Source organism: Magallana gigas, chromosome 2 (genome assembly GCF_963853765.1).
Source record: "Magallana gigas chromosome 2, xbMagGiga1.1, whole genome shotgun sequence".
NCBI lineage: Eukaryota > Metazoa > Mollusca > Bivalvia > Ostreida > Ostreidae > Magallana > Magallana gigas.
This window is the reverse complement of record NC_088854.1, coordinates 6499450-6513891: the sequence shown is the minus strand read 5'-3', so window position 1 is coordinate 6513891 and position 14442 is coordinate 6499450. Positions and strand designations below refer to the sequence as shown.

General features: G+C 34.8%; 2 protein-coding genes across 3 annotated transcripts; one reads left to right on the top strand and one right to left on the bottom strand.

The window, feature by feature from the left end:
- Positions 1–396: 396 nt before the first annotated feature.
- LOC105322033 (uncharacterized) lies at positions 397–2108 on the bottom strand. Of its 2 annotated transcripts, none has more exons than XM_066074719.1 (5): positions 1955–2108; positions 1352–1557; positions 966–1244; positions 660–807; positions 397–506 (listed from the first exon to the last, which is right to left on the bottom strand). In XM_066074719.1, exons 2-4 carry the CDS (start codon positions 1548–1550, stop codon positions 707–709), a joined length of 579 nt encoding a protein of 192 aa, XP_065930791.1. In that variant the 5' UTR covers positions 1551–1557; positions 1955–2108; the 3' UTR covers positions 397–506; positions 660–706. The 2 variants fall into 2 exon arrangements, with proteins under 2 accessions (XP_065930791.1, XP_011418857.3); XM_011420555.4 differs by having other exon boundaries at positions 688–807.
- Positions 2109–4203: 2095 nt separating this feature from the next.
- On the top strand, positions 4204–5680 carry LOC105322034 (uncharacterized). Its single transcript, XM_011420556.4, has 4 exons — positions 4204–4341; positions 4730–5156; positions 5268–5357; positions 5586–5680. Exons 2-3 carry the CDS (start codon positions 4730–4732, stop codon positions 5327–5329), a joined length of 489 nt encoding a protein of 162 aa, XP_011418858.3. The 5' UTR covers positions 4204–4341; the 3' UTR covers positions 5330–5357; positions 5586–5680.
- Positions 5681–14442: the final 8762 nt, after the last annotated feature.

Below are 14442 nucleotides of genomic sequence, written 5' to 3'. Positions count from 1 at the left end.
TGCAAAATGAAAAATTTTAACGCATGTATTCCCAACAACATGAAAACAAGTTTGCCAACTGTTTTCCAGTACTTTCAGTACTTTGATTTTTTTTTTTTACATTTTAATGACAACTGTCACAAATGATATGATACATGCAACGAATATTTGATTATTGGTAGTTAGTTTCAAAACGTGTTACGAAATTAGTCTGATGTTTTCGGTTCGAAATCTATATGTATTGTAAAAGTATTTTCAAAGCCTTTGAAGGCAAAAAGAACGAGAAAAATGTGAACTGAACACTTTTCCGACATTTTTGTGAACGTGAATTCTCTCATAACAATTCATGAATGCTGGTATATATAACTCACGTGTTAATAAAAACTGATCAGCCCTCAAAACTCGGCTCGTAACAAATAAAAGGACACTATGGTTTATTGCATCAGTAGTATGTATACAAATAGAAACAAATTTGGGCGGTGACAGAACTTCGATACCTCTCTTTTGCGATGCGCGAAGCAGAAAATCTGGAAACAAAGCAAACGAGATTGTATAAGCAACAGTTTATTGGAACAAAATCATCCTGCAGTATAATTTTACAACTTTACAGATATTATATTTATCATTCGCGTAAATGTATAATAATTAAACACTCTGCAATGAAAGTTGAACGGACTTGCCCCTTAAAAAGTATTTGTGGATTCTAACCCAGACTGAAATTCGACGATCAACCGAGGGCTCCGATGAGACCGAGGCCGGGGAATCCTGACCCCGCGGTAATGAGACCCCCCAGAAGGGGGTTACTGGCAGTGAGCGCTAGTCCGAAGGCTGAAAAAGTAGGGAAAACAGTGATAATTGAATATAGTAATAATGTGGTTAATTTTTCATGTTCGGTTTCTGTAAATTCTAAAAACTGTATACTATATCAGAAACATTAAAGTGGACATTGATGTTAGATAGTGTATTCAACATAGAATGAGCAATACCTCCACCGAGAGTGCTTTGACCACCGGCACCACCGAAGAGTCCCATCTGGTTTTGGTTTTGGACCGAGTTTAACGCAAGCCCAAGACCACCATAGGGAAGTCCACCCCCAAAACCGCCTCCGAATCCACCACCGAATCCGCCCCCGTATCCACCGAACCCGCCCCCGAATCCACCTCCGTATCCCCCTCCAAATCCGCCGAAAGCGTCTACAGGGACAGGGACGGGATAGTCCTGGGCCACGGGATAATAGATAACGGTGGAATAGCCGTTACCTTTACCTGAGAAAGAAAGAAAACAATCTTAATTCCATTTCAATTCTGTACAAATTATTCGTAAGCAAATACGTTAAATGGTTCGCAGATACAGCGAAAACATTGGCAAACACCTTTTCCGTATCCCTTTCCGCCGCTTCCACCATATCCGCTGTATCCGCCACCATATCCGCTGTATCCGCCACCATATCCTCCGTATCCCCCGTATCCGCCGTATCCACCATATCCGCCTCCACCTCCGCTGCCGTATCCACCGGCCAGACTGGCGCCAACGCAGAGCGATACCAACAGAGTTGTCAAAACAGCCTTCATTTTGTTTCTGTGGAAAGACCAAGAATTTCTTATATATATATATATATATATATATATATGCGATAATACGGAAGCTTATTTCAAATCTTTGTGGAAAAGGCACTCCCGTCTTTAAAATAACGCAAGATCCGAAATATCTTAATTAAAAGAGGAACCTAATGTCTAAAAATAATATCTTTTAATTTTTTCTTTACACAAGGCATTTCAAATGTCAGAAAACTCTAATTTTTTATAAAGTATTGAAAATAAAAACGTTTTTCAATAGACAACTAGAACAATTTTCAAATCACTTCAGATTTTAAAAATTTAAAGTTATCATATTTTTTCATGTCAAAAACCGATAATCCGAAGCATAATAATGGACGTCCAATTTATCCAGGGGGAGCAAAATGAAATAAACTCACTACTCTGGGGACTTCTGATGTTCCCGGCTACCTGTGTCCAGAGTGGAGCCCGAACCTCGAAACCCAGAATTTATTTTATACCAGCTGACCAATATTACAAGTGAAGGGGACCACAAAGGGTTGCCTGTAATCAATAAGAATGCATTCAGTTTGTATTATAAGATGACGATGCGGATTTTAAATAAAACATTAAGGACTTTCAAAATAGTAAGGAAGTATTTTTTTAAAATAAATAACAAAAATTATTATAACTTTTTAAAATTTCCCCCTGGTCTCCTTTGTTGTCAGTCTTCGCAATTTGATTGGCTGCGGTAGCTTTTCCCTCCTGACCATGGGTACGCTGTTACCGCATCACATGATGGATTGTCCGTGTAATCACGCTGTATCTCGCAAGCGCAAGAAGTCAGTATACCCATTTCACCTTAGCAAGGTGAATGGATGTACCTCCAAGGTATATTTTGTTACATAGGTAAATCACGTGTAACACCACCATCAAATGCGACCGACTACGCTACTGACCCATCTGGTGTTGCATGTGCACACTGCTCTTTTTGTACATATAATCGATATTGTCTTTTGTTTTATCATTAAACAACCTATAAACTTGTTGAATATATACGTTCCTGAACGTTTATTTTTTCATTAGCATAACAAGACATTTTTGATAGCGTGTTTAAGAGAATTTTCTGCGATGTCCCAATAGTGTTGATGCTTAGTTAGAGTTACTATGGTTGTATAAAATTGCCAGTTACAACAGAAGCAAACAAATATTTACTTTTATCGTAAGAAATGTGAATTGTTTAGACTTTGCCTCTATTTTGGTAAATCTTGAACTCTAGATGTGCATGCATTTTACAAAAGTTGCATAAGGGTCAGATAGAAATTTTTTCTGCCCCCCCCCCTTTAGCCCCTAATGCCAATTAAAGAAAATTTTTAAAAATTATCGGTAAAACAACCTTTTGAACTCCGTATGATTTAAAGATGTATTGCAATATGCCTTGAATGCGGTGGTATCAATAATTTCCTATGAAATATATCATTGAAACCTATAGACGAAACATACTTTAAAAATTCAAAGAAAAAGGTAAGACTATGTTCATCAACCTGAGTTAGGGCGCTTTTAATTTGAGCTCCTTGCATTAAAAATGCACGTTTTGCTATAACGATTTTACAGCAAAGTCATACTTATAATAGAAAAAAGTCGTAAGCGTTTAAAATTGGGGCAGAATGGTTTTGCTATAGTTTTGTTTTTAATTATGTATTTATGTACAATCATCATAAAGCAATTGTCTTTTACAAATTGAAAATTTTTCTTGTAATATTTTGTTTGAAAAAAAAACAAAACAAAAATCATTTTTTTTATCATAACAAATAAAAAACGACACTTCGCTATTTGAATTTTATAATGCACTTTAAAGAAACACAATGTTTCAGACTTTACTTTGATAAGTTACAAGTTTGGTATATTCAATTTAGATTAAAAATTTTCCTACATGAATCTTCTGTTTTAGAATGCATGACTTTAGTGTAGTCATAAACTTTTTGCTTTTTAATTAAATGAAATGCAATGTAGAAAGAAATAGATAAGAGCCCAGAAGGCGAATCAAATACAGCTATTTTGTATAGGTCTACCATACACATTGCTATCAATTTTAACACAATTTTGTACAAAAAATATCGATTCTACCCTTAAACAGATTTTTTCTCATGGTTTCTAAGAGGATATTGGGGAGCTGCATATGTGAAGAAAATGTCGGAATTTATCAAAATAGTGTACAAAAAATGTTTTCGTTGTGAATGAAAAAAGGTATTCGAAGAATAAAAGATTTAATGTCCAGATGTGAACCAACACTTATGGGGTTTTTTTTTTAAGACTGTCAATTTTCATGACTCCCTCTTCTCAATTAGCATCGAATATCCAGGCCGATGGTCGCACTAGATTTTGAAGGACTACACTGATATCATTGTATCATGAGCTGTACAGAGAATAAATACTGAATCACTTATATGATAAGGCATGTTAATCAGCATTATGAAATTATGTGATAGATAAGTACATGTTCTATTTTTTACGTTACGGAAATAAAACTTTTTTTACATTCATGAATACGAGAAAAGCTCCAATCGTGCCGATACGATTCCACAGTCCGCTTCCGAGCGGAACTATGTCTTTGCGCAATTGCATCAGGATCCATCCATCATCTTGCGTTTACAAAGTCAGGTTCGATCACGATATCCGCTACACAAATCTATCACGGGAGTCGTGAATTTGGGCGCTTTACGGGGCATCTTCTGTCTTGTGTAAGGTTAGGTGAGGGCCTGGTATTTAAGCTCTTGGTGGAATTATCGGTACATCCATTTGGGGCGCCGTGGATCAAAACAGCAAGGTATAGCACACAGGTTTTGTGTTCTGGATATATCAGCATTGGGATACTTTCTTTCTGTCTTTGTCCGTTCTGATGTGTAGTTTTGAACAGTTTTATCTCATTTTCATAGTCTATATAAAATATTGTCTAAAGAAATTTTTATTCTTCTCAAATTTAGCTTTTGGATAACTTTAGATACAAATTGAATTAACAGTGTGTTAAAATGGAGTCAAAAATAAACATTTCAAATTTTCCGTTTTTCCCTTTTAATATTGTTCACTTAAATGATTGTGAGAAAATAAAGTTCTCTCTCTCTCTCTCTCTCTCTCTCTCTCTCTCTCTCTCTCTCTCTCTCTCTCTCTCTCTCTCTCTCTCTCTGACATGTACCCGTTGCCTCTCCCTCTAATAGATGCGGATCCTGGTAGCGATCGCCGTTGTGACATTCTTTTCCTGTGCAACTGCCGACAGCTACGGCGGTGGATATAGTGGTGGATATGGAGGCGGATATGGTGGATACTCGGGTGGATCCGGTGGATATGCTGGCATGTATCCCGCTATGAGTGGATACAGCGGATATGGTGGATACAGTGGTTACGGTAGCAGTAGTGGATATGGTACTAGCGGTGGATACGGAAAGGGCAAAGGTCAAGGTGGCGGAGCGCTGTACATTCCTTACAATTACCCTAACCCTGTTCCATACCCAATGCCAGTCGGCGGAGGAGGTGGAGCGGCCGCAGCCACCCTCCCCTCCCTGCCTAGCCCCCTCCCACTCACTCTAGGTCAGGGTATTGGTAGGCAGAGGCAACAAACTCAAAACGGATGGTTAGCTGCTTTGTGTAAGTAAAAAATCATTATTGGGGTTTGATGCGTGAAGTCAGTGCCACACTAGGATATGTTCCTAACATAACTGATTGCTTCTTTTGTAATTGTATTTTCGAATATTTCAGTGGGAGGTCTTCTTTTATACTGGCTTTGGAACAGCAACAACAACAACAGCAACAGCGGATAAATTTGGAAAAACTTTGTCCTTTTTCGCTGTGAGCATAAAATGTGTAGAAATAACAAACCTGATGAATTTGGATAAAGTATCTATAAAATAAAAATAAATATAAAAGTTGTCGATATGTTGAAACAGAATCACAGTCATAATATCAAATTGTAGCAACAAGTAATCTGCGAATTCAATTATCAATGCTTTAAAATGACAGTTATGTTGGATTATGACATTTGTATGACTTTACAGAGCTGTTATTCCTTTTTTGTAGATTGTTCATCACGCAAGCTTGAATTGGTCGCCCAGTGTGTATGTTTCTTTATTGTATCGTTTTTGCATTTGCTATTAAAAGCACCTGTACCCAGACTCGGTCCGTGTTATAGATTTGTTGGATTAATTGCAGTTACTGCTATTACAGACATTCAGTCATTTTGTTCAGGATTTAGTCTCGTTAAATTAAATTCAAGGCATTTGAACAATTCAAATGCATTCAAATTCTAGGGGTTTTTTTAAATTAAAAACATACCAGAACCATCTATTACGGAAGCCCATTTAGGACCTATCAAAAAATATTTTTGAATTTGATATAACGAATTCTTGAATTTGTTAAAACGAATTTAAATCGCTATAACGAATTTTTTAATCCGTTATAACGAATTAAATTTGTAATAACAAATTTTAGGAATTCGTTATAACGAATTTAATCTGTTATAACAAATTCGCTGAATTCGTTATTCACAAATTTTGAAATTTGTTTTAACAAATTAAATTTGAAATAACGAATTCATGAATTCGTTATTTCAAAGTTTTAATTCGTAATTTCGGTTTTTTAAAATCGGTTATAACCTATTTCATCCAATATGTGGTAACAAATTTCATGTTTTGGGGAAGATTAAACGGGGTGGACTTCATTTGTTCCATATCGGCGTACGACAAAATGCGCCGATCAATTTAACAGCGTTAAACAGCGAAATGGTAAATAAAGTAAACTGGCGTAAAAACAAAAGTGGAGGAACATATTGTCACGGCTACTGCTGTAACCATGGTAACAGTTGTAAAAATACCAAAAATTGTTTAGTCAATGCTATTAATCAATGAGCATGCAGATTATTAAATAGTACTTGCAGCCAAGCCAATGTCGAACTTATGTCATAGAATTTATTTATCAGAATTTAATGCAAAACCGCACTGAAATAGATGCAAAAATAATGGCATTACGACTCTTCACAGTGCCTATTTATAAAATTTGTTATTCTAGTCGCCTTTTACCGATGAATACGATATCTTTAAACGCTTGCATGGGCATTATTCATATTTATTTTGGTCGGTGCGTGTTCAAATCCAATAAAGCTTGAAGGGCTTTGATAATATTCAAAGAATGATGCCTTTTTGCTTATATTTATATTATTTCCAATTTCTACACTTCAAACCAACATTTTAAAACCACTGATTTTTTTCATGCATAGAACATGTTATGTATTATTGCGGCAAATACATGTATCGTTTCTCGGTTATGCTGTAGGACACACCCATTTTGTGTCGCTCATTTTTTATGAAATTATTGGGCTATAGGTTTCAAAATTTATTTGTAATGTTATCACAGTAAAGGACACTTGAAAAATATGATATAATGAAATATGATATTTTATATGACAAAGCCAGGCATAATAACCAGGATGTGCGCATGAACCAACTTTCCATCGGGATTGGTAAACGTTTGGGAGGAAATTCGATATCTTCTTGGAGAAACTTCGAACTGATGATAGGTGCTAAAAAAAAACAACAACAAAAAACAATAAAAACAAACCAACAAACAAACAAAAAACCGCGACTTTTATATCATATAGTCATTAAAAATAATAGGAATGTTATGTAACTTTGGTTTACACTTTAAAAAAAATTTAATATTTGCGAAGACAATAAAGGCAATGTTACAGGAAAATGATATACACTTAGCTTCAAACGGTGGGTGGGGGTGGCAGGGAGGGGCCTGTCCCCATGCAGTTGTCCCCCCCCCCTTTCCTAGCATTTTTGGAGCAAGTAAAAAATTGAAAGTGACTGGGAGGAAATAAACAGTGGAATTTAAATTTGTGGTAAACTTAGCATTTCTAAAGCTAACCCAAGGGTCTACGATTTTCGATAAATTGCGCAAATATCAGTTCGAAGTTCCTCCAAACAGCTTTCAAATTTCCTCCCAAACGTGAGGTATAGTACGTCATTTTAAATATTATAACTATATTTTTAAGTGTCCTTTACTGTGATAACCCAGCCCAAAAAATATAAAATATGAGCGACACAAAATGGGCGTGTCCTACAGCATAATCGAAAAGCAGTATTTGCTGCGCTGCGTAATAATACATAGCATGCATATGTGTTATGCATTAAACAACAGAGGTTTTAGAATGTTGTTTTAAAGTGTAGAAATTGGGAATGATATAAATATAAGTATTAAAGTATTAAGGAATCATTCTTTGAATGTTATGAGTTGATTATTTCGGTCACAGCGTGGTAAAATCTATCATAACGCCCTTCGAGCTTTAGTTGATTTGAACACGTCCCGGCCAAAATCATATGAGACTAGTAATACTCAAAGAATGATTCCTTATTCTTAAATCAACTATATTCCAGACCGGTATTTTAATATGACGTAATCTCACGGTTTGGTGATGGAATGAGATGAAAAATGCAGATATATGTTGATGAATCAACATGTCCATTGATTGATAGCATTAATTAAGCAAATTTTTAGAATTATCCGTCGAAACAAACCTGTATATATTGTATTTTTGGTGAAAATGCGTCGGCACATATATAGCAGTTCTTGATTTTTTTGTTTCTATCCATGTAGGAATTCTAGCAAAGCCGATAAAGTAAGGTGTCTTTTGGAATTGTTACATCTGTTACCATGGTTACAGCAGCAGCCGTGACAATACGTCCGTCCACTTTTGTTTTTACGCCAGTTTACTTCGTTTACCATTTCGCTCTGATCAATTGATCGGCGCATTTCGTCGTACGCCGATATATATGGAACAAATGAAGTTCGCCCCGTTTAATCTTTTCCCCAAAACATGAAATTTGTTACCATAAATTGGATTAAATAGATTATAACCGATTTAAAAAAACCGAAATTACGAATTAAAGCTTTGAAATAACGAATTCAAGAATGCGTTATTTCAAATTTAATTTGTTAAAACAGATTTCAAAATTTGAAATAACGAATTCAGCGAATTTGTTATAACAGATTAAATTCGTTATAACGAATTCCTAAAATTTGTTATTACAAATTTAATTCGTTATAACGGATTAAAAAATTCGTTATAACGATTTAAATTCGTTTTAACAAATCCAAGAATTCGTTATATCAAATTCAAAAATATTTTTGATAGGTCCTAAATGGGCTTCCGTAATCTATGAAGTATAGCGTACAATATACAATATATGAATTATTCAATTTAACAAATGCATGTAAAGTTAAATAAGAAAAGCAAAACTAAAACAATAGTCCGGAAAATGCAAGTATTGTCATGTATTTTTTTTATACCCGCACTTTCTAAAGAAAGTTCGGGTATATTGTTGTTACCCTGTTCCGTCCGTCCGTCCGTCCGTCCGTCTGTCACGTTTTACTTTCTCAAACTGCTCTTACATCTTATAAACAGCAAACTCAACTCTTGGAGTTTGATTTGGGGTATCATGTTGTTTTGTTAAAAGGTTTTAAAAATTCTCTGTAAGTCCTGGGGGTCAAATAATTGGTAAAAAATGACGTTTTTTCACAAAAAACCTTCTTCCTCGAACTCCTCCTACATTTTAACAGTAGACAAATCATCTCTTGGAATATGTTTTAGGGTATCCTATAGATGCGCAATAAGGTTTCGGAATTTTCAATTTTGTCCTAGGGGTCATTTAATGGCTGAAAAATGACGGGTTTTTTTTACAAAAAAAACTGGTTTCAAAAACGTAATTATTTTTGGCAGTAGCCAAATGATCTTCTAGAATATGATTGGGGGTGTCATATTGAAGTGTGATCAGGTTCCAGAATTTTTTTTTTATTAAGGGGATCAGTGGGCAACAAAAAATGACGTTTTTTTGCAAAAAAAGTATGGTTCCCAGAACTCCTCTTACAACTTTTGGAGTAGCTACGTCATCTCTTAGGATATAATTTGGGCTGTCCTATACATGTAGATGTGCAATAAGGTTTTAAAAAGTTAAATTTCATCCAGGGAGTCAAATAGTAGCAGAAAATTGACATTTATCACTATAAAAAAAACATAGATCCAAGAGCTCCTCTTATGATTTAATGGATAGACACATCATACCTTGGGATATGATAGGAACTGTACCATAGATGTGCATTACAGTTTTGAAAAATTAAATTTAACCCTGAGGCCCATTGCCTACATACCTTTTGATGCCCTTTAAGGATCAAGAATATATTTGGTTAAGGGGTGGGGATCTCAACCGTTTTCGAGATATTCGTGCACTTCCTGTTCGAGGGGGGGGGGGGGTCATGACCACCCCCGGGGCCCTTGACCTACATACCGTTTGATGCCCCTTGACACAAGAAACAAGAATATATATGGTTTAAGGGTGGGGATTTCAACTGTTTTGAAGATATTAAGGGACTTGCTGTTTGAGGGGGTCAGGACCACCCACAGGGCCCATGACCTACATAACATTTGATGCCCCTTGACATCAGAAACATGAATATATATGGTTTAGGGGTCATGATTATACAGTTTCTTAGATATATGGTAATTTCAAATTCCTGGGGGGTGGGGATGACCTAGATATTGCCGGTAACAGTCAATATATGATTATGAAAACCATATGTTATTATCTTTGTCCGTTTTCAAGTTACCATTCACAATAGAGTCTACGATTCTTCCTACAAGGTTCAATGTTAGACCCCCCCCCCCCTTTTTAAATGATTCAAATTATAAATGTTTATACTCCACATTCAACACAAAGAGCAAGAAAAAATTATATGGTTTAGGGATGAGGATCTCAGATCTCAGAAGTTAACAACATATACAGTGTATCATCATTTCCTATTTCATAAAGGCGGGGGGGGGGGGTGTTAAAGACAACACCTGGGGGTCATTAATGTACTTTACACCATATGATGCATCATAATGACGTTAGAAGATATTTTGTATTTTCCTGTTTCGTGGGGTCAGAACAGTCCCATAAGGTCATGACCTACATTGTATTTGATGCATTATAATACATTAAGAAAGAAATACTCCTTCTTTCCTATTATAACTCATATAAAAATGATAAGTGTCTACACTTCCTTACATGTAATACACAAATTTAATACGAAATTATTTATACAGGGTCAATATGGGGTCAACTCAATAGTGCAAGTCTTACAAATGAAAAAAATAACTTTTGCAATTAAAATGACAGAAACTTTACAAATGCGATAGGATAGGTAACGATGATAAGTTTATTTAAATATTAAAAGAGGATGATACAGTATGCTGTCAAAGGGAGATCACATTTAGAAAGTGAAAGTAGAACTTATGTATGCTGGCATCTCATTATATTGTGCTACTGCTACTACATGTACTATGCTTATCCTATATTGGTCAACATCATAATGATAATCCAATTAAAACACAATATATAATGAATTCCTTTAGCTAATCTTAACTAATCCTTTTCTGCATATGGAAAACATATACATGTACGAGGGTTGTTCGGAAATTATTAAGACATTTTCTCGTATTCTTTTAGTAAAAAAGATAAACTCTTGAAATTTCACCAACACGTAAATTAGGATAGAGATTACCAATGTGAAAAGTTTCTTGTCTATGGCATGAATAGATCATTCCTGGTAAGCTGACCAACGTGCCTTCGTCCAGTGACCCGGCGCAACCGCAAACTTTTCGCAACGTCATTTTAACGCTTCTTATTGCTCCTGTGTTTTAAACACCTTACAAACGAACGGAAATAAGAATTATTCTTTATTTCTCATCTTTTGTTTTTATTTCAAGATGTCATCATTTTTATTTTCTATAATTCTCTTGTTTTTTTAGGGTAAAAATCGAGTCATTTTTACCCGAAAGTCTAATTACTGTGAATGTCTCATGCAGTCATTTTTTTATATATTTTAGAACTGTTGACAACAGTTGGTGTGTTAAAAGTACTTGATAATTAATCATTTTGGCCTAATTCTAGTTTAACAATCAGTGAAAAAAAATGATGAGCTGAGGCTACATTGTCTTGTCATCGTATAGTTTTTAAGAATTGCGTGGCCTTAAAAGGTCTTCTTCTGAGATTTCCACCAGTTTGACGGTTTTAAATGCGCCGCCTTGACGTCAAAATTCAATGTAAAGTCGTTGTCAGATTTCTATTGTATGGTAAATATATGTGTACCATATCAGTATTTCAACTCGAACATCAGTGAAATTTAATTAAAAGTTAGTCGCAAAGAATAGCAAAATGAATAAATTTAAATTGATTTCTTTTATCATTAACTGTAATTCTACGGACACTTATAAAGTAGATGTTTAAGTTGTTAAATCTCCGAGTTTATGGCTGCGCCGGGTACCCCGACCACCGACTTGTTTATCTACCGTCGTAAACAAAATATTAAATATTCTTTTAATATTACTTTGTTTTATTATTTATTGGCGTTTCTTCCGTGTCAATGCCAATTTTCACCAAAATTCGTCAATTAGAAAAGAAGATATTCGAGTTGTCTCAATAATTTCCGAACAACCCTCGTATGTATACACGTGAACCGGCCATCTAATCGAAGAGCTGGGAAAATCTAGTACAACTGTACCCGCTAATGAGACCTGCAGACCTGTGTTGTGTACGTAACTTCAGACAAAGATCAGTTATTTATAACATGCATGTATTTTTATGACCTATTCTTCAAATCCACTTGCACTATTTTATTAGGTAAATAACAGCTTTAAGGTGGTGCAGGACACCTGCATATTGTGATGTATACTTCCTATTGAGATAAACAATAAAGTATATTAAATATTAATTAAATATTTACCCCCCAAATAATGTTACCTAACATTGAAGCGCAGTGGGTTAGAGCGTTTACATGTCTGTAAGAGCATTGGGGTCCAAGGTGTATTTTTAGTAATTTTACTATTGATATAAATGAATTTTCATTAGGGGAGGGGGGGGGGGGGGGGTTGGACCCCTCACTCCCACCCCTTCTCTAAATCTGTGCACACGATGATGTACATGTAGGCACACAGAAGCAAATCTAAAACCGGCAACCGCCACGGGGAGAGGGCATAATTTAATTTCTAATTTTGTTTGTAATAATTATGTAGACCATTATACTTTCTATGACATGAAATGTTAAGATTATTGATTAACTAAAAATTCACTGCAAACAGTTCAACCCCAAATTGCACATAAAGTGCTGCTCATATTATCATATGGGAAAGGATCTCATCCTTCAGTTATGAAAATTATATAATTTTTAAATGTATTACCAGAGCTTGCATGTGGCCTTCATTTTTAATTAAACTGTTACAAAACAGTGCTGTTTAGGGGCAAACAATTGGTGCGGGTATTACTATATAAATAGTGCCTGTTTGGGAGGGTAACAGTTGAAATTGACACCCCGAGAAAACCATTGTCAACCGACGCGAAGCTATTGGTATATTAAGAAAATTTTACTGCTTTTATATAGGAAAAACGTGAATTCTACAGCGAACCGTACGCGCATAATTTTCGCGCATGTAACATTTTTTAATGTTACCCGTTGCCAAGTGCGTTGCTAACGCTGAGGGTAATAGTAAATATTATTAACTGCGTCTTAACCAATCAGATTTCAGTATTTAACATGAAAGTATAACAATGTCTAATGACAGCATCTAGTTTTATTTACTGCCACCCGGTAAATTTAAAATTTACAACATGACAGTATGAGTTTTTCTAAATCAACAATCAGATTTTTTTAGCGATAGTTGGCATGTTTTCAAGAAATAATACAGAATTTAACACTCAACATTTCAAATTATAAGTAAATTCATAAACTAGAGAGAACCTTTCACTTTTGAAAATAATTCTCTATAAACCTCATAAGTGTCACAAAATCATCAGAAGCATTTTTAAAGGACAGAATATCTCTTATCAGAGTATATATGTGTTACATTAAAAGTTTAGACTTTATCAAGTTAAACTTACCTATAACAGTCTAGATAAATTTAACTTGATAAAGTCTAAACTTTTAATGTAACATATGAACCTTATTTATAGGACATATGTACAAATGTAATTGAAAAATAACCATTAAAGTAGAGTTTCAAGCTATGTTTATCTAAAAAAAACTCGGTTTATTTAACAATAAAATGCTTTCTTGGTGATTCATTCGGGATATGAAGGTAGCGACATTGCAGAAAAACAAATACATAACCCCCGGCCCGTTAGCGGGTTATGTAAATTTTTTCTGCAATGATCGCTACCTTCCTAACCCGCATGAATCATCAAAGAAAGCATTTTATTGTTTATATTAACATCTTTTTTAACTAGTTAAATAAATTGATTAGAAAAAGTAAGTAAAATTCATTTAATTACTAATAATATACATAAGTACGTTAGCTAAAAGAAACAGCAAAATCTTCTCATGTGAGACTTTGAGTCTGACATCATCATGATTATTTCGAGCAGTCCGTGATTTTTCTTAGGTCACTGTAGGTTTCGTCCAATCGATAAACAGGGCGTGTAGATTTCAGTCTGGTTGTTTCTATTTAGCTATGAATATAGAGGTAGTACATGTAATACTTGGGAGATGTAAATATAGCATTTTGAACATTACATACATAATGCACAGACAATGCACATGATTCACTTGATGAATGAAAAATGTTGCAGCTGTTCATAGAGTTGCCAGTTCGTAAAACACAGAATCATTTTAAAGCAAACATTTACTACTGAAAGTTCCTTTGAATCAGTATTCTCAGTATAAGTGTGACAAGAATTGAAATCTGATACTTTGATAACCTTCGTTTCAAACAATGTCATTTCCGAAAATATAGCCCAAAAAAAAATCATCATCTTTTTTTTCATATTTTAGAAATTGCACTCAGCCGAATCGGCAAAGATAGTATGCATCTTTTTATATGATGGAAAACTCATTATATCTGCTCTTT

Coding starts and splice junctions, on each gene's coding strand:
- LOC105322033 (XM_066074719.1), bottom strand. CDS start 1,550: ATGAAGGCTGTTTTGACAACTCTGTTGGTATCGCTCTGCGTTGGCGCC. Junction 1,245..1,351: donor CGGAAAGGGATACGGAAAAG/GTGTTTGCCAAT, acceptor TTTCTTTCTCAG/GTAAAGGTAACGGCTATTCC. Junction 808..965: donor TCAAAGCACTCTCGGTGGAG/GTATTGCTCATT, acceptor CTACTTTTTCAG/CCTTCGGACTAGCGCTCACT.
- LOC105322034 (XM_011420556.4), top strand. CDS start 4,730: ATGCGGATCCTGGTAGCGATCGCCGTTGTGACATTCTTTTCCTGTGCA. Junction 5,157..5,267: donor CGGATGGTTAGCTGCTTTGT/GTAAGTAAAAAA, acceptor CGAATATTTCAG/TGGGAGGTCTTCTTTTATAC.